The sequence below is a fragment of the Aphelocoma coerulescens genome, chromosome 3 (genome assembly GCF_041296385.1).
Source record: "Aphelocoma coerulescens isolate FSJ_1873_10779 chromosome 3, UR_Acoe_1.0, whole genome shotgun sequence".
In the NCBI taxonomy this organism is placed as follows: domain Eukaryota; kingdom Metazoa; phylum Chordata; class Aves; order Passeriformes; family Corvidae; genus Aphelocoma; species Aphelocoma coerulescens.
The window spans coordinates 38,831,398-38,851,334 of record NC_091016.1 but is presented as its reverse complement, the minus strand read 5'-3'; the positions used below and the strand labels follow the sequence as shown (position 1 = coordinate 38,851,334).

The 19,937-nt window shown below is 36.9% G+C and overlaps 1 protein-coding gene across 3 annotated transcripts in view; it reads right to left on the bottom strand.

The window, feature by feature from the left end:
• BTBD9 (BTB domain containing 9) overlaps positions 1-19,937 on the bottom strand; it is a 113,894-nt gene that overhangs the window by 77,209 nt on the left and 16,748 nt on the right. For all 3 annotated transcript variants that reach the window (XM_069009830.1, XM_069009832.1, XM_069009831.1), the window contains exon 7: positions 19,247-19,366. In XM_069009830.1, coding sequence (XP_068865931.1) covers positions 19,247-19,366 — 120 coding nt within the window. The remainder of the gene's footprint in view (positions 1-19,246; positions 19,367-19,937) is intronic.

The following is a 19,937-nucleotide window of genomic DNA, read 5'->3' as shown; positions in this document are numbered from 1 at the left end:
AAAAATTTCTGTACAGCTCACACATATATCTGTTGTCATACAACAGCTTACACTGAGATGCTTTTGATGTGTCAGAAAAATGACAACCGAAGTTCTCCAAATTAATCATTTAACAAGTTGAACCTCACGCAAAGAGCTTTCACACTCTGTAAAAGTCTCTTCAAGCAACCAGAACTATACCCTCCCTAGAACTGATGGCCCCTATTTTAGGTCTACTACCTCCCTGCTTTTCCCCTATTCTGCACAGCAGTCATTCTGCACAAAAGCACAGGAAAAACTCTCCTAGAATTCAGTCTCGAGATTATTCTGGCTACACTAACCATTTTTGAGCTCATCTGAAAACGGAAGCAGATATACTACCCGCACTGCTACGGTACTAGGCCTGTCCCTGACACCATTCCAGCCTAGCCCAACTGGCACTCCCTTCTGAAGCACTACTTCAGTGAGGATCCACATGGGCCAGAAGCTATTCCACCCAAGGGCAATGAGGACAGTCAATACTTTCTGAAAGCGGAAAGAGTTTCATAGGATGGAAATAGCCAAAGTGCAAAAGGTCATTACAGGACTATAGAATAGGCATTGGGACTATTTAGTCCATTAATTTTTAGATACAGCTATAGGCTTCTTGAAACAGTTTCAAAGTTAAACCTTTAACAATAATTTTTAGAAACAAACATACTTTCTAGGCCGAATGATAAATTCCTAAGTTTGTTCAGCTTTCCTAAGCATTCTCTAGGCTTGTCTTGCATGGCCATACTTTCGTGTCTTGCACATGACACTTGCTCCTAATCCCACCTTCCACATACAGCTTAGTGTGCCCTTTGCCTCATACCCTCAGTTTAAAAGGTTTTCTTTACATTAAAAGCTTATCCTCCTATTCTTGTCTTCTGCCCAGGCTCTTCTGAGACTCACAAGCTACACAGTTCTTCATAATTTATGTAATCCCCCTATCAGGATTATACTGTACATTTAAAGAAAGTCTGGAGAATGCCAGCTGCCTTTAAATAGGATGAAATAGGGTTTTTTTATTTTAAAAGCTACAAAATTTGGATCAAGAAAGAAAATAGTATAGCATTTGTTTCCCTTTAAATACAGTGATTATCAGGCTAATTTTCTGATAGAAACTTCTGAGAATAAATCAGTGACATTGGTACGTACTTTATTATCAGGCATTTATGTATTAATCCAATTATATTATCCAAATATACACAAAAAAAACTTTACAAAAAATCTTGACTACCTACTACTACATATATATGCCATTTCATTTACTGAAACAGCTCCAAATCTCACCTAGCACAAATATCCCATCATTCTCAAATCAACGAAACATTCCTTCTAATTCCGTTGAAACCATTTGATCCATTTTACCTTAAATTAACACAGTATCTACAAGCTGTTGTATCATGGCTGACCAATGAATTCACCTAGCTGTCCAAATTTTTCTAAGTATCTTCGCAGCTCAGGACAGGAAGATGCTGCCAGAATAGAAACAGCTGATTCCAGTGAGGAATTAAGGTCTTTCCCACAACAAGTATGAAACTTTTACTCCTTATTCCTCCCTCCCTTCTTCCTGCAGTATTACCCAGGTCTCAGTTTTACTGAGAGAAATTAATGATGAGTTCTGGTTGTCTTTACCACATCTGTCTACAGGTAAGAACACATTTAGGGAATTAAGCCATGCAAGGTAAACTAAAAACAAAGGAAAGGCACAAACGCGACATACCTTTAAACTCTATCTGGCACTACCTCAGCCGAGAATTAAGACCATCAAAAAGAAGACACAGAAGAAAAAAAGATTGATATGACAAAATATAGAAAGCCTACCAGAAACAGCAGAGAGAAGGAAAAGCGCAGCTCAGCAAAACAAAGGCATAGCCTGTTCCAGGGACTGACTAAACCAGCACTTTTCCACTTGAGTGATGACTGGCCTGCTGAGAGTCACTAGGGTACTGTGCTAAAGGTGAAGAGCATATTCATGTTTAATCTAAGAGTGTGCTTTCCTACTTAATTACTGTGCATATGAAGAAGAACTATTCTTCACTCACAAACTATGTATCATCCTGCTCTCAAGCATCCACAGCCAGTGGAAGATATCTAATGATCCAAAAAATCTGATGACTTTTTGTATCTCCTACCACTCTAAAGTGGGGGAACAAAGCAAAGGAAGTTTCAATCTTGATTCTTGGATCTCCCATCTACACCTAATGTAGCTAATTGTTTTTCTTTCTGTAAGAGGCTGGCAGAGTTTCCCATACACTCTGGAGTACCAACTTCCAGTTTAAGCATATGAGGTTAAGCAGAGCTACAGATGTTTTCCCCTTCAAGAGGAAAGTGAGAATCAGTCAAAAATCCCCACCTCAGTTCTAACGTTGAGCTCAGAGCAGAGGCGGACTAGCAGTAACCATTCCAACAAGGCCTTCTGAAGGAAGATGAAGCAATGACAGCACAGCATATGGCAGCTGTGTGTTAGTCTCTAGGCCAAGAAACCAGCTGTTTTAACACCTGGTTTTTTGAACCAGAATTTAGCCCTTGCCTGGAAAAGAATTTAAAGGATTAAATAAGGAATTAACAGGTTTTTTAAATATAAGGATTACCAAAGTGACAGAGGAGGAATGTGAGCATCAAGACATTGTTAACATGCAAGTGAACTGCTGCATTTAACTTACTCAACAGAAAGTAGTGTAAAGAGGAAAGCAGAGTCAAAAAGAAATGCATCTTCTAGCATGCCAGAAAACAAGCACTTTCTCCATTTGTACCAGAAACTGTATTCTAGAAAATAGGCCACAAAAATTACTCCAGTGACCCTGGAATAAAGTATTCTCCACTGAAGATCTAATGTTACAGTAACTATGAATGACAATTCTTCCAACATTGAAGTGTGGCCATAATTCTACAAAGAATAAAATTTTCAACTTTATTTTTAAGACCACACTCCCCCTGTACCTCCAAGCCTTGTGAAAAGCACAAGCATATTTCAGAATGCTTGGATAAGAATTCTCCATTTTTGTTCTTCATATTGGTGTTTACTACTTTATTTTATACCCATTGTATCTTCCAGATCTAATAACTCTGAGGTAGAACTTTGCAAATATTTGCCTATAATTATTACGGAATAAGTTCACTCTAAAGCACCATGTATGAACACCTAAAATATCCTGCACGAGAAAACAAACCACAAAAAAAATGTAACTCTTCCCCTTGAGTGATGCCAATTTGTATATATATATCTTCTATTGCAAGTTGTGCATCATTAAGATGAGACACATTAGTCTATTCCATCTTAGTGGAACTTTTGTTCACTGAGTGTAAGAGTATTTTAGCCAACTTCCATGAAACTACTGTATTAACTGGGCTAGAGCTTGTAGATAACTAAGAACTGACATATTAGTACGTGACCTTCTTGACCCACAAACCAAGATTAACTACAAGGTCATCATAAAAATTCTCCTTAAAGGACTAGGTGGTAGGAAAGCACCATAGTACCATCAATACTTCCAGCCAATGTCTGAAGTAGCAATGATGGATTCTGAAAATCACAAGTTGGAAGAAGGAGCAAACTGTGGAAGGAAGCAAACCAAAAGATGTTCAGAGGACCCCAGAAACAACTCTTCGCTCCTTTAAAAAGGCCACTAGAAATAGGAAAAAAACCTGCAGAGATCACTAAAAAGCTCAGTCCCTATCAGCTCAGTGCCTTTCTAGCAGGGATCCTATGCACCTTACACAAAAGCACTCTCCATTCATTGTTTGTGACTCCACTGGTGACCTCTTTTCTTTAAAGTACAACTACTTCAAGTAATTTCCATGGTAACTGCATACAGTTTCTAATTTTAATAGCTAAACCAAATTTTTACCTGAGTGAAATAATACATAATTTAGGTCCTTATGCAGACATAATTCACTAGAAGCTAAAATGAACAAAGATATTCAAGTGCAGTTATGCCTGAAAAAGAAAAGAAGGTAATTTTCCAGTTTTACAGCTGCTTTCAGAATTCTGCCCGAAGGATTACAATCAGCAGTTACCCAGATGCAAAATATTACTTCTATTCCATAGATTTTGAATAGAACTATTAAATCTGTTAGATCAATAGCCATTCCTTCCATATGCACTTAAGAAATTGATATAATGACTATAAAATTTTCATACTGAAACATTTCCATTTTAGGTAATGGATTAGAGAACAAATATATTCAACTTTTAAAATTGCATCACAGCAATTGCATACAATGTAAGACATAAAGCTACATAATAAAGATTAGATTATGAGTTTCACCAAAATGGCAATTTTAAATAATGTACCACTGAGCTTACCTTAAAATCAAATGGGATAACAGATGTTTTTCAGTGCCTAGATATATCTTTCCCTTCAGCAATTTTTTTTTTTCAAATGTAGCTACTAAATAAATTTGATAGTTTGTTTTTGAACAGCTCTAACACTGGTCATTCACAGTACAAAATGAGAAAAGGTGTCAATTAAGTTCAAACAGAGTAGATGGTCAGAGAAGATCTATTTAGAACTCAGTTATTTAACGAAAAAAACCTATAAATTGAGTCCTCCAAAAACTCAAGAGGTTGCTCAAGAACAGTTCTACAAAAGTACTTTAAACAGGCTGTCCAGCAAAGTGGTTGAGTTATCATCCCTGAACTTACTTAAAAGACATGTGTGAATCTGGCACTTGTGGATGTGGTTTGGTGGTGGACTTGGCAGTGCTGGGTTAATGGCTGGATTACATCTAAGGCCTTTTTCAACCTAAATGATTCTGTGATTCTACTTCCTCTTACATGCCACACCTACCATAAAAAATATCACGGAATCATGCCAAAACACACATCACATTTTTAACTGAGGTCCAATATTTGCCAAAGTTACTACAGGAAACGGGCCAACCTGGGCAGACAGTTTACATTCCATGCATTGCTTTAAGCAATTTTCCTTAGTCTATGATTTGGAGGATTCTTCAGCAATAACTTTTGAAAGAAATGTGCACTAAACAAGCTTAAAGAACAGAATAAAATGTTCAGTCAACTCCCCAATTACTAAATGCCTTTTTAGATTTATTTTAGGCACAAACTAATAATGTATCTAATATGCATCTTTTAAGGATTCCAACCTAGAAACTGTTCCTTAATTCAAGAAGCCCAAACATCTTGTTAAAATGTGATCATGTGGCAGACTTGTTATACAAAACCCCACAAACCCCTAAACCTCAAGTATCTTGTATCAGTCTTCTTGTTTCTGATGACAAATAGAAAACAGAAACAAATGCAAAGTTAGAACTGAGAAACACAACTCGAGTTTCTAGAAGACAGGCATTTTCTAGCTATGTTGCCAGACCCATCAGCAGCTTTGGTGGCTACAGATGCTTTTCCTGCTAGCCTGCTTGGTTATCATCACGACAAACCCTACAAGCTCAACTTACATGTGTGTAGCGGGTTCAGTTTGTAAACCGGGAAAAACCACTAATTCGAGTGTAGTGGTTTGGTCCAAAATACTCATTACTTACTTATTTACCTTCTGTGAGATAAGAATTGGGAGAAAGCAAAGCAGGCACAACACTTAATATAAAGAAGTTTATTAACAGACCTAAAAAAAAGAAAAAAGTCAGACCACACCTTCAGAACACTTCTCCTCCCCCCACCTTTCCCTCTCCTCCCACTGTAAAAAGACCACCCTTGAGATATTCAGTCAGATTACCACTTCTATAATAACCTTGTTCAGTTCACTTAGGGAGAGGAGTCTCTCTTGCTCATGCGATGGAGACATCTCCACAAGAAGTTCTCTCATGGCTTCAGTATCACGAGACAGCCGCCCGGGTTGGTTCTCTGCTCGCATGTGAGAGTCCCTTCCCCCAACTTACAGCTTTCCCCACAGCTGCTTTCAAGGGCCCAATCTTGAGATACTGGGGTACCATTTTAAGGTTGAGCTGCTCAAAAACAAAGGTTCTCTTCACCCATCTCTGTGAGTGTCTTCATCTCTAGGAATAGAGGCCCTCCCCCTTCCCTGGGAGCACAAGGGTCCTCATCATCTTCATCTCTAGGACTATCTCTGGGGAGCATCTCTAGGAACAGAGGTCTTCTCCTTCTGATTTAGAACAAGAGTCCTCATTACTTCCATCTCTCCCTATTCAAACTTCTCATCAAATTACACCTGCTTCAGCATTTGCTTGTTTCAGCACAGGTACTTTTGCTCACAAGCACAAGTTAAACGCTCCACCCCCCATGCTTTCATGAAATTATAACGGGTACTCTGATGTATCATAGTCTATCACCACCATAGCTTTACAACAGAATTTCAGCTTTAAGCATCTCCTCTTTCTCCTCCCTCGGGGTTTCAGCTCTTCTTTCTTTACTTAATGTCTGCAGGCTTCACCTGTTCTGGAGGAAACTTACAGCACTAAAAGGGTTAATCTCACCCTGCCCCGCAGCTGGAATTCGCTTATCGCTGTTGGTCACCTGATCTTTGCCGGGCAGCGGGGCAGCCTCAGCTGAATCTTGGCCGCAGTGGGGGGATGTGCAGAGCCGGGCCGCGCCGCCTGCACGTAACAGGGCTGTGGGGGCCGCGGGTGGAACAGGGCCGCACAGCTCCACCGTGGCTGCGGCCCGGCCCCGCTGGGCCGAACGGGCTCAGCCCAGTTACCTGTCCCAAGGCCGGAAGCAAGAGAGACCTTTCCTGGGGTTTGTCCATTCTTAAGTGTGGACCACAGAGGAGTGTCAAAATTTTTAAGTGGCTTAAAAAATTGTCAATATTCAAACTAGCCAGTTGATAGGTTCTGTCAGGTCATAGAGGAAGCTGTAAGCACCTCTTTGCACGACAATCACTTCCATAGCTATGCCAACCCATGACACTGTGAACCTTTCAAGGATGTTTCATTGTCTAGAAAATACCAAGAGACTGCCAGTAACTTGCACAAACATATTCTAAATATGCTGCTGAGCTCAAACATTTTTATATTTACCTCCAGACACCTACAGGGAAAACCACTTAGGTGCTAGATGTGATGGTGCCAACACATGCCCACATGCCAGAGGATGGTAAAGAGCCTTGAGCTACCAGCCTTGAAATCAGGTGATGAATAGATGGTGTAGACAAGGCATAGGTAACGACAAAGTTTCCACAATACAAAGAATAAAAAAGGATTAGGAAGTCTGAAAAAATAAAATTTTCTAGCAGTGAACAGCAGTTTCTGTTAAAAAGATGGATTGCACTCTCTTTGTGTAAATTACCTATGAGTACAGTGAACCCCTTTTACCTTACTATAATTCAGTACTCGTGAACATGTCTGACAACTGTTGATGATACAAGGAACATTCTCTTCCTACTAATCTGCATTATGTCAATCCACACCAAGAGGATAAAATACATTTATAGTCTCAAGTTTCACCCAAGAGTGAACTATTTCAATTTCATTCATTTTCACTCCAAAGAAATAATATAGATTTGCTATATTGAAATAATTTGTTTGCCTTTCATTTACACACTTATCTATGAAGGCAAGATGAAATATGACAGAGGAAGTCATCTCTTTTTACAGCTGTTACTATGCTTCATAATTTACTACAAGCTGGAATCATCAGCAATAATGTCTTCTAGCCCTTCACCCTATTTTGATCTATTGAAGTTTCAAAATCAGTTTTCATCTAAATATACATTAAATCCTTCCCTTAAAAAAGAAGGGATGAAATAATATCTGAATGGGAAGAGTGCCTATGCATACACATACAGTGTTTCACCCAGATTCAGTTTTCCGAGCTATTAAATTAAAATCAAGAATTCTCTTGTAAAGAAACAAAGCAAAAATATCCCTTGCCCTCCAAATAAAACATTACCATCAGTAGCAAAACTGAAAAAAAAAATTAATTTAAATTGTCCTGCTAACAATACTACAATAAAAATAATAACAATTCTAAAAAGCCAAGTTCTATAGATGTTAGAAGAAAATCTTACCAGATAAGAAACTTATTAATATGCACTGAGGGAACACAACTGCTATATGAAAACACCCTAAGGCACAGTTAAGATTGATTGTATGCCTCAATATTACGTACTCATAATTTACTGTTAAATTTTTCAAATGTCCAAGTTATGTGACATTTAAACCCATAATTTCTACTTTAAAAAGCTTATTACAGAAACAGTAACACATTACTCTTTTAAGCTATTGCTTTCTTAACTGAAGTTATTTTTAAACTCTATTATCCAAATCTTGATAGTATAAAAAGAGCAGGGGTGCCTGATAAGTTAATATGAAAATGAATACATAATCTTAGATCACATGGAAAATTAGTATAAAATACTCCACTACGAATCCCACGAATCTGAAGAATCAAGTAACTTTAAAATAAACTGCAAAACAACTGAAAAAGTTCCCCCTTTGCCTCTTCATAGAAGGATGTGAGAGAAAATAATTATTTTAACTTCAGAATGTTTCACTATTTTTAAGACTAGAGCTCTAGCCGTGAAGGTAAAAAAGAAAAAATCATGGATTTTCATCCTCTCCCCCAAAACAGATATATAAGTTGAGAAAATTCCCTGGATAGGCTTAGAGCAAATGTTTTGGAGAAAATAAACAAACAAACAAATCAACCCCAAAAAAGAAACCAAACCAACTAACCAACCAAGCAGAAAAACCCATCTCCCTCCATTTGGTTCCAGCTTCTAAAGTATATAAGGGAATTAATTTTTGCAAACCATGCATTAAATTCAAAATAATACTACCAAATCTTACTTTTAAAAGTTGAACAGAACTGGAAGCCTCATGTGAGTCACATAGCTACTTACAGAACTGTGTGAAAGCCAAAAAAGTTTTCATTTGCAAAGTAGTGTCAATATCAAGAACAGAAGTAATGAAATCTGTAATCTTGTTTCTAAGTAGCCTGGGAGCTAATAAGCCTAAGTTCTTGTTAGTGCAGTCTCCAAGTCTGCAGATGAAAGTAAGCTTTTTGGGGTAGTCAAATGGCAGGGGGGGATCAGTGAAATATGGCACATCATTGGGAAGGGTGCTGAGAACAAACAGTGCTGTTCTATCACTGTTACGGCTTGCTGCACCCAAATCTCAAATGCTCATGTACAGTTCTGGTCTCCACACCTCATGGAGTACATACTAGAGTCACAGAAGGTACAGCCAACATCACCTGAGATCATAAAAGCAACTGAACAGATGGAACCAGAGAGTAATGGTTGAAGGGGCTATGCCTGACATTCACAAACATTTAGTAAGAATTGAAAAAGTGAAGGCAGTTTTCATTCACCAGATCCCACAACACTGGAATTAGAGGAAACAAGCTAGCAAAAGAATTGTCTAAATGGATAAAACTACTTTTTTTATGCAGTAGTTAATGAACTTCTGGAAAGTGCTGCCACTAGAACCTGAAAGCAGTTGATAGCACCCCAGTCAGAGAAGGGCCTTATATAAATTAATGGCCAAGCTCTCTGTGAACATGTATTATCAGGATCAGAGGAGTACAAGGATGGAACACAGAGGATGTCTGCGCTCACGGCCTCTCCTTGACCCGCACCTCCTGCACTCGAGATCAGAGACAGGGCACAGGGCAAGGTGCCCGCTGACCTGATCCACCAGGGCACTTACATTATTAATGAAAATGCAGCTTGATTAGCCAACTTTGTAATTTGCCATTAACAGAGACAGGGTAATTAAATTGAACAGAATACAGATTTAGAAATCAATATTTAATACACCTTCCATCACAGCTGTTATTCCCCAATACAAATGAGAAAGACAATGGTATGAAGAAAAGTAATGAAACCACTACTTTATTGATCAGTAAAGATGTTACAATATCTAAAATTTCCAAGATCTTTATTACATCTGCGGTGAAGTATGGAAAAAATTTGTCCCAATCTTACAAATGAAAAATCAGCTTGAAAGTATAAAGCTGTAAAAGTTGCTTTGTGGTAAAAATCAAAACCCAAACGCAGAATCTGGTGTTTTAGAAAAACCATTCATTCTTTCTTTTAGGAGCCACAAATAGTAACTGCTTCCAGTAGCAGCCTAAATATCATAAATCCCACATAGTTTTCCTATCATTAACCCTACCATTAAAAAACCCCTCTTGAAACATTTTTCACTTGCAAAGATTTTTTTCCCCGAACAGTGTATTTTTTTGGAGCAGTACATCTCTCTTCCATTGCTTTCTTTCCTTCACTCATTCATGTCCGAGAGTTGAAGAGACTTACATACATGTTCATGTCTTATTCTCTACAAATTTGATTCTCTATAGCACATAATTTGTTCAGTTTGATTTTTCATTTTCAACTGTTTGTATCCTATCTTCTGTCATGTTAAAGAGTGAATGTTCCTTTTAAAAACCTTTTAAAAGCTGCATCAAATGGGGCCATCAGCCCCATCCTCCCAACTGAAACTGAGATGAGAAAGAGCAAATACAGGCCAAGCCCAAGAAGCTTAACTTCAAACAAGTTGCACGGGTTTCTTTTGAGGAGAAAAAAGGACACTGAAGAGTAGCTTACTTTAAGGCTTTCCCACTCATGCACTTACCTTCATGCTGCACAGAAGATAACAGGTTTGTGAACAAAGAATCAAGTTTAATCACAGACAAATCTGTTTTCCTATAAAATTTTTAACATCATCCAAAGTATCCCACAACTAAGATTGGCCCAATGTTGGCTTTATAAACTTAAACACTGAAAAGTGAATCCACAGAAGTGCATTACTTGGTTACATGTAAACAATTTGAATATTCATAATGTGCAGTTTCAAGTGTAGTACAGTGTTTTAGATACACATCAGCAAACCATGCCCATTATCTGCTAAGAAATGGGGATAGAGAAAAATGCTTTACACAACGGCATCAAACAACTTCAACAGATGGCCATTACTGATCAAGAAACTAAAATAAACCAGAATTCTTAAAAATTTGCCAAAACATGATTTCCTTTTGGAAAAGCATGTCTTTATAAATATATATATGGCAAGTTTTTTAGCTCTTGGAGTGCAAGAGAAAAACAGAAGAGGGTTTAAAGAAGTGCTGAAGATGGCTTTTAAACACACATTTGTCCTACACAACATTAACTTTAAAATACAGCTTACTGTAGAATTATTATCAACAATTTGATAATTTAGCATTTAGGTTTATGTATCACTGTCAAGCTGAATAATTACTGATAGTTTTCATCTACATCAGACCTCATTTATGAGGTGAACCACTGAAAACAGACCTAGAAACAATTCAGAGTTTAAGAAACTCACAATGAATACTTCAAAATTCAGACTACAAAAATTCCAACCATAATACAAAAAAACTACTTATTATGTCAAACATGAGAAATATGTAATCTAGGTATCTTAAAAACTTGTGTCTTCCAAACCATAAAGCAAAAAGAAAGTAATATATTACACTATTTTTTTAATAATTCACGTCCAACAAACTAGATTGGTAGGCTCTCCACATTTCTCAGGTATTTCTATACAAGGTATATTGACCCTCTACACACACTTTTTCAGATAAATACTCATTTTCAGATGATAAGTTGTCTGGCAGGTTGTCATCAACAGTTTAAATGCACACTAGCTTTTTTACTTTTCCTCAAAGCTGAGTTGGGCTCTTTAGGTTAGCATATGTGAAATTGCTATGACAGACAGGAGAAGGAATTTGAGAAGAAAAAAGCTGCTTTGATAAAGTTCTTGATGAAAAATATTATTGATTATTCCTGTAGAGAAATGAGCTTTTCTATCACTACGAGCACATTTGGAGCTGAATTTAGAAGTGTAAGCTCAAGATCAAAAGTATACATAACCTGAAATGAAGAAAAAGGTCTTTTAAATCAATAAACAGCCCAACCCAGATAAGGCAATAGCTTTCTTGATCCTGTGTAGATGATCTACATTGTTTGAAAAATCTCAGACTATTGAGTTATCTTAGGAACAGAAAAAACCTACTGGAAGAGAAAAAAAGGATGTTTAAACATTGATAGAAAAATAAGCAGCAGCTATCCACTAAAATGGAGACTACAGGAAACCATTTCCTCATATTTTACAGTTAAAAGGCAAGGTATTGGAAACATGACAATAAAGACACCTCAAAATGATCACATCCTTAGAAAGAACGATGAGCTCTACTCCCCACCCCCAAAACAAAAAAGACAACTGCATGCCTGCAATGAAAATCGACTTTTGAAAATAATGTCAGTGAAAAGCTTCAAAGGTCTGGAGTAACATTTCAAAATTGCTTTTATTAATATGCTTCTGTAACACAAATCAAGATAATTTTTACTTATTTCTGGACATTGCATTATTACTGTATTACTTACAGTATTGGAATTAGGAAAATATTTTAAAATTTCAGTTATCCAGAAATAAAGAAAAGCTAATTTGAATTATGCAGCAAGGCTGGGTTTTCTTCCTAAACTCACAGACATCAGCATATCTGCACAGTTAGAAATAAAATATTTACACAATAGTCAATGCTTCCCAAAGAACAGTGCAAGTAAAATAACTAATCAACATGTTGCCTGTGCAACTGTTTGTAGGTCTCAGATACAGAAACTAAGGTAAAGATGGTTTCAGTTGCCCAAATTTAATCATTCCATTTGCAAGAAGTCCTTTTATAAGGATACAAAGGACTTACTGATGAAAAAATTTTCACATACTTTTCAGACTGACTGAAGGCCTTACCAAGCTCTTGCCAGCAACTCTATGTTTTCTAGTTAGGTCAGTGGTGTAATAGGGCTTCATTTTAAGTTAAAACAATGTTCAAAAGCTTCTTTTGGATGTCTGCATGCTTTTTCTGAACACCACCATCCCTGCTGGGAAAGGGGAAACAATGCATAAAAACCACTCCCAGTACTAAACTAGATCTGCAGACACTGCTTTCCCCTCAGTTTATTTCAAGTATGTGGGACAATGCTTCAACTGCATTTTCCTCAAGAGTTGACTCCTCACTTGTTTCAACATCTTCTTATATCAAACCTTATTTGGAACGTCTTTTGGCAAGTTATTATCTACTAAGATTCCACTAAGCTCAGGAAAACTGCAAAATGTCTACCTATAACAGATAAGGTTGTCAGAAACCTACTGGTAAGCCTGAAAGTGAGACATTGCTGCTTAATCACTAGCTAATTTCAATGACGCTACCAGATGGAAAGAAAAATAAAATTACTGCACAACCACCAGAAGAACTGAAGCCGCCTGATTAAGACCAGAATTAAAGAAAAATGTTTCATCTAGCCTACACTTGAAAATCACATCTCCTCGCATATCATTACATGCAAAATAACTGTGCACAACTACTAGCATTTCTGAGTTTAGAACTGCCTTAGTACTGAAACATTCACTCTTTTTGCATTTTTTTCAATGTTCAGGAGACACGGTCTACAATTTAATTTGTCTTCACTCAGGCAGAGGATTAAAAATGGTGTAATCATTAGTAGCAAAAACTGTTGAAGCACTAAACCAAAAACCCATCCAGTATCATCAATGCTTAATAAAAGGAAAGGTAAGTAATTTTCTCTGCACCAATAAATACATTTAATATACAAGTACACCTTCTAAAGTAAAAATTCTAATGCCACACTTTCTATAGTAGGCAAGTGCTTTAAGAGAAACATGGAGCACTTATATCACTATTAATTCAACACACTAGTATTAGAAAACCTCAAGATTTTTCAGCTTAAAGATTTTAAAAAGAGGATAAAGAATATGCATAAATAATTTCCCACATTTACAGCATGATTCTACAGGCATCTATCAGTTCTCTTAATAGAAACATGCTTTAGGACCAAAAGTTTATGCAGTAATAAGTAATATTTCCCTTTGATAAATCACATTATTATAATCACAAATAGAGCTAAGACAATAAAATAATAGGAAATACAGATAAAAACTGATCCCTTTACCCTTTCGTTATATTTTCTCGATGTTGGTATTGCTGACAAAATAGCACTGATTTCAGACTATAAACTGGTCTGCCAAAGAAATACTTCCCCAATCAAAACCCAGAATGACCCAGTGCCAGATTAAGATGGAAAATGAATTGAAGGTTTCCTTCTGATTTTATGTACTAACTCTGTACTTGCTCCCTCTACAGCATAAACAGCAAACCAGAACGATTCCACAAATCTGGGAAGTTTAATACAGTAAAAAAGCACACAGTAGGAATAACACTTTCATCAAAAGAGTGTCAACAGAAAGAAATTAGGTCTTTTAAACTTTTATTGTAGTGACACCTTGTGGCTACATTTGCCTTATTATGAAACCTGAAATTTTTTCATTTTATTGTAATTCTTTTAATGCAGTTCTTCAAATACAGTGGTCGAGGACAAACTAAAAAGATAATGTTGTGAAACAAAAATGGAAGGATGAAAAAAGTGAGAAGGATAAAACAGAAAATAGCATTACCTGCTCAAAGATCTTTAGTGGTTTTAACATGCACTGCTACAAGAGGAAGATGGAATAACTATGAACCTGACACGTGCTCTTAACTTGCACAGGAACCTGATTATACTGAACATTTTCTGTGTTCTGTCTTCCCTCTAAAGAGTTTTCAGCTCTGCATGAAAGTTGTATAAAAGTGCAAACAAAAGAAATTCTAAAAAAATGCATTACCATATTGAGTAAAAAAAAGGGAAAAAATTGCCTTGTAATCTCACTCTCTTATTTGTTTTTCCTGCATAGTATATGACTGTTCAATTTTTAAAGATGGTAGAATAACATGTTTGAAAAGCATTTAAAGCAAAAGCCAAAAGTCTAAAACACAATTATCTCAATAAAACCCCCATATATTATACTCAACTTTTTTTTTTTTACTAAAACCCGTCTAAATACAGCAACACCCTCTTACTTGTTACACTAAGCTTTGGCACTGAACAAGTAATCATCTTTGTACAAATTAGCTTGTATAACTAAATCAGGAAATACATCCTACAAGTAACAAATAAATCATCTGATATGTGTGAGAAAGCACAATCAATCTTCTCATCTCCTTTTCATTCTAGAATTTCAGTCTTTGGTTATTGCCCTTCCATTTTTTCCACCTATTAATCTAACAGAGGTTATGGCTGGCAAAAATTACTCTGAACCTATTAAGACAGACTTGAGCATATAAATAACAGGAAGAATCGAAAAATGTAAAAAACCTTATCATGTTAAATATTTGATTTTGCCTAATCAGTTTGGATAGTTTGATACGTGCTTTGCCAAGTACAAATTATCTTTCATGGGAAGCACAATAATGCCCCTAATGCCAACACTATGTGAATATTCCATAATGCTCCATATATCAAAAAAATCAAGTCATGATAGAGACTATGACAGCCATGACAAATGACTCATTAAGGAGACTGAATTGGTCTTAATTCACTGTGGTATAAATTATTTATTTTATTTATCAGCTATGGGCCAGAATGTTGCATTTTTTCATCCAGCTTGTGTGAGAGGCATTGATTGTAGAACTGAACATGGATAGATTTGTTCAAGAGTAAAGTTACAGGTTTTCAAAAAGACAAACAAAACCCTAAACTGCATACATGCAAATAAAATACACACTCCATCAATTTTTATGCCCGTGGCAGTTCTTAAAACTTAGATGAACATATCAGTTCAGACATTGACGCCTCTCACCTTTTACAACTAATACTTATGTGAAAGGTAACTCAAAAAAGCAAGTAACCTTGCCTAATGTTACAAGGCTCATATCCTGTTCATAATCTATGCTTGAACAATTGCTCTAGTGTATCAGACAACTGGCTGTCCTCCAACCTGTAGAGAATCTGGCAATTTTTACTCCCTCACTTTGGAAAAAGGTGTATAAATAAAAAAACCCTACCCAATAATTCTACTCTTCAATTCTTTGCTGCTCCTCAGAAAGTCATCTTATACAGTGATGTCATAAAGCACTTCGAGCTAAAATAAACTTTTTTAAAATAAAAAAACCCCAAACCCCCACCTATCTCAAGCCCTTCCTGGTAAGGCATTTAGTCCATGATTATCTGCTAAAAATGCATGCAAAACTTTAAAAAAATTGCAGCACAGTTCCCTAAGTGGTTGCTTCCAAAAATATTACCTGCATTAGTAAGACAAAAAGAGAAAAATGCCAAAACTAATGGCAAGAAGACAGAACACAACATGATGCCTCCACTTCTCCATACTGTTGTCCATTAACAGGAAAATTTTGGCATTGGGACTTGTGACACTAAAACAAGACTACACAACAGAAGCAGCATTGAGCAAAACAGAGCATATAAAATGCTTAAAACATCTGCCCCTTGATAAGCATATGCAACATGCCTGTGAAACAGAATATCAAATATTAAAGGAAAACATTCTGATAATCTCATATTAGTTCATATTTTAAATCTTCTACAACTCACAAGACTGGAGACCTCTTTTTTAGGTGACAAAAAACTGCTATGTATATTAGGGTTTCTGTTTTGTGCACGTTAGTTCACTAGAAATAACTAAATTAACTCAAAGTAAACTGAACTACTTTAAATACATTATCACAAAACACTGAACTTGGAGACAAAAGAAGAGTTTAGTAGTCCTTGCTTGCTTCTTTCTGAACAGAATATTGATTTAAAGGCAGATAAATAAGTCTCTGATACTAATATCCACGTGTACCTACCTTCCCCTGCTCAAAGTCTCCCTCTCGGAGGGAATTTGATCATAATTCCTGATCAAATCAGAGTCAACCTTCAAGTTATACCTAACTATTTACATTAACATATTTTGATTAAAAGTTCTTAAAGTGGAATGCCTCAAAAATTTGTCAGCAATTTTACATCTCTAATTACATTTTAAACAGCCTTTTCTTTCTATTTACAGCAAAAAAGTACATAAAAGAACAGTGAATTATAGCCACTTTTACTTTTGACTAGCCAATGCAGTCTTACGATAATGTAGGCTTCAATTCACTGATGTAAATAAAGATTACAGAACAACCTTATCTAAACTATCATTAATTATTATATTGACCCATCTGAGAACTCATATTTTGCCTTAGGGTTATTGCTCCTTAACAATAAGTGCTCATAAACTTATGCTGCTATATGACTTTCTCCTTAGCTCTTCCACTTGTTCTGCAAAGAAACTGCACATCCAAGAAATTCCACACCACTCTGTGGATATGGCAATGAGGTACAAAGATTTATAGAAGAGGATTCCTGTAAATCATGGAGCAGAACAGGAAAGCTTAGAGGCATGACTATGTGATAAGAAAATCTGTACTTTAGCTACCTGGACAAGTGTATATGCCAAATTTATACCAAAATAAAACCGCAAGGGGGAGGTTCCCAGGTGTGCTTGTGCATGTAGAAATTACAAACCTGTGCATACAAAAACACCACATGAAATAAACTCCCTCCTGATAATGTGCTCTTCCAACAGAAAGCAAGTCCCTTACAGAGAGTTAAAAGATCACTGGAGAGATAAAAATGTACAAGAGATCCTTTTGTGCCAAAAACCAAGTAAAGTACCATCTAAAACTTTGGAATAACATTCTCCCCTCTGCTACTCCCTCTCTGCACTTTCAGGAAAGGCTGTGAAGAGCCTTCACCAATACAGAATCTCATGAGGCTTTTCATCATTGCTATGATTTATCACAGATGCCTTTAAGCAAAAAGTTATCAGATACACACACAAACTAAGGGACAGCACCAACCATTTCAGAAATAGAAAACAATAAAATCAGAGTCACAAAACTTACGGGGAAAGGTGAGTCTGCATTTGTGTCAGGAAAAATAAATTTCAAGTCAGCTACATTCACTATGAACTTATTGAGGGACAGGAAGGCTGAGAAAGATTTATCTGAGAAGAAGAGACACAAGTGACCCAGCTGATCCTTTTCCCATAGACTTCAACTGCATGCCAGCAATCCTGTGTTGTGGAGCAGCAAATATCAGAAAAAGAGGTAATTCTTTGGGAAAAAGAAAGCAAACCTCTCCATGGGGATTCCAAGAGTTGCCATGCCAATTAAAAAGTTTATGTCTACAGAATAATTATTACAGTACAGGTCATTTCCTCTCAGGGTCTGTGACCCAAAACTTAATGATGACCATATCATTGGTATCTGCAGGTTGTGTCCTCCCTATCAATGACCTCAATTCCGTTTTTTGAATAAGGCAGCTTTAATGTGATTATCAGCTTTATCCAGAATTCCCAACACCTACAGTAAAAAAACCACCATCACTTTAACAACGGTTAAACCCATCTAGCCGTTTTCACAGGACAGACCCTCAGAATAAGCTGAGTTGGAAGGGGCCACCAGGATCACAGAGTCCAACTCCTGGCCCTGCACAGCATTATCCCAAGAGTGACACCACGTGCCCAAGAGTATTGCCCGAACACTTCCTGAACTCCGTCAGGCTGGTGCTGTGACCACTTCCCTGGGGAGCCTGTTCCAGTGCCCAAACACCCTCTGGGTGAAGAACCTTTTCCTAATATCCAACCTAACCCTCCCTGACACAACTTCAGGCCATTCCTCTGTGCCCTGTCACTGGTTACTACATAGAAAAGATCAGTGCCTGCCCCTCCTCTTCCCCTCACAAGGAAGTTTTAACTGCAATGAGGTCCCCCCCTCAGTTTCCTCTTCTCCAGGCTGAACAGACCAAGTTACCTCGGGCACTCCTCATACGGCTTCCCCTCAAGGGCTTTTGCTATCTTCACTGCCCTCCTTTAGATGCTCTCTAATAGTTTATTATCCTTCTTATACTGTGGCACCCAGAACTGCACACAGGACTCAAGGTGAGGCTGCACCACTGCAGAGCAGAGCGGAACAATCGCCTCCTTACAAGGCATTCCTCAAAGCTCCTGAGTCCTAACTTTCCCCTTTCTCTCTTGCACAACTATTTAAAACAGTGTATCAGTAGAAAATATATAATACATTAAAATACATTTCAAAGTTCTGTAGTAAGTATGTAAGTGCACTATAAACATTTAGGCAGTCAAGGAATGGATGTTTTCTGAGTGAAAAAACCCCACATCAGCTGCAAAAAAAAGTGGGTATAACTCAAAAAAAAAAAAAAAAAAAAAGAGAGAATGAGATACGTAGATATGGAAAAACCAGAGTTTTCAAACTGGACACACCTGCATTTTATCAATGATATTAATACTAGAAAAGCACCCACTAAGATAAACAATTTTTTTAACATAGCTGACGAAAGTTGTGATATAATACATTTTCAGAAATACATAATGAAGTAGCCAAATCTGGCAACTTAATCTGGTGTCTACATTCTTTAATGTTATCCACTGTATATTACACTGATGAACTAACCTGCAGACACGGGCAGGAAAATACAGGTTCTGCCAGGACCGACAGAGGTATTTAGAGTGATCGATAACCCGAATCCAGTCCAACTCATCCATGGACACCTCAATGTAGTAGGAATAAGACCTACGGATTGTCAAAAAACACTGGTTAGAATACAAGTTGACAAATTTTAGGTATTAAATTTTACACTGTCTTCTGGGTTTTCAGTTGTGTTTAAAAGAAAGCTGTTTGTTCTTACCCAGATCCCTATATTCAAACTAGCTTTGAAAACAAACTCTCACACAGTTATGTTAAGATGTGTTTTCAGAATGATTTAAAACATCCACACACTCACAATCTACAGTCATTAGATGAGATTCCTATGCTTCAAAAAAACTAAATGCAGACTTCTAACTCAGTCATAAAAATTATCATTTGTATTCCTTCCTCGTGGAATAAAACTAAACCACCAGTGATATGGTACTACTTCTATTGCCAAATCAATAAAGAAAAAAAACTCAACAATTAGTAGATCAAAAATGCAAATTCAAACCCTCGCATGAAAAAAGCAGATTTGCTTTATGAACATTTTCACTGATGCTGTTCTTCACTTCTGACCCTTTCAGTTCTTTATGATACATCATCGAGCCTGTCACTACTTCCTTACACACTCCAAAATTACCTCATGAAAAATAAAAAAGCCATTAACAGAATG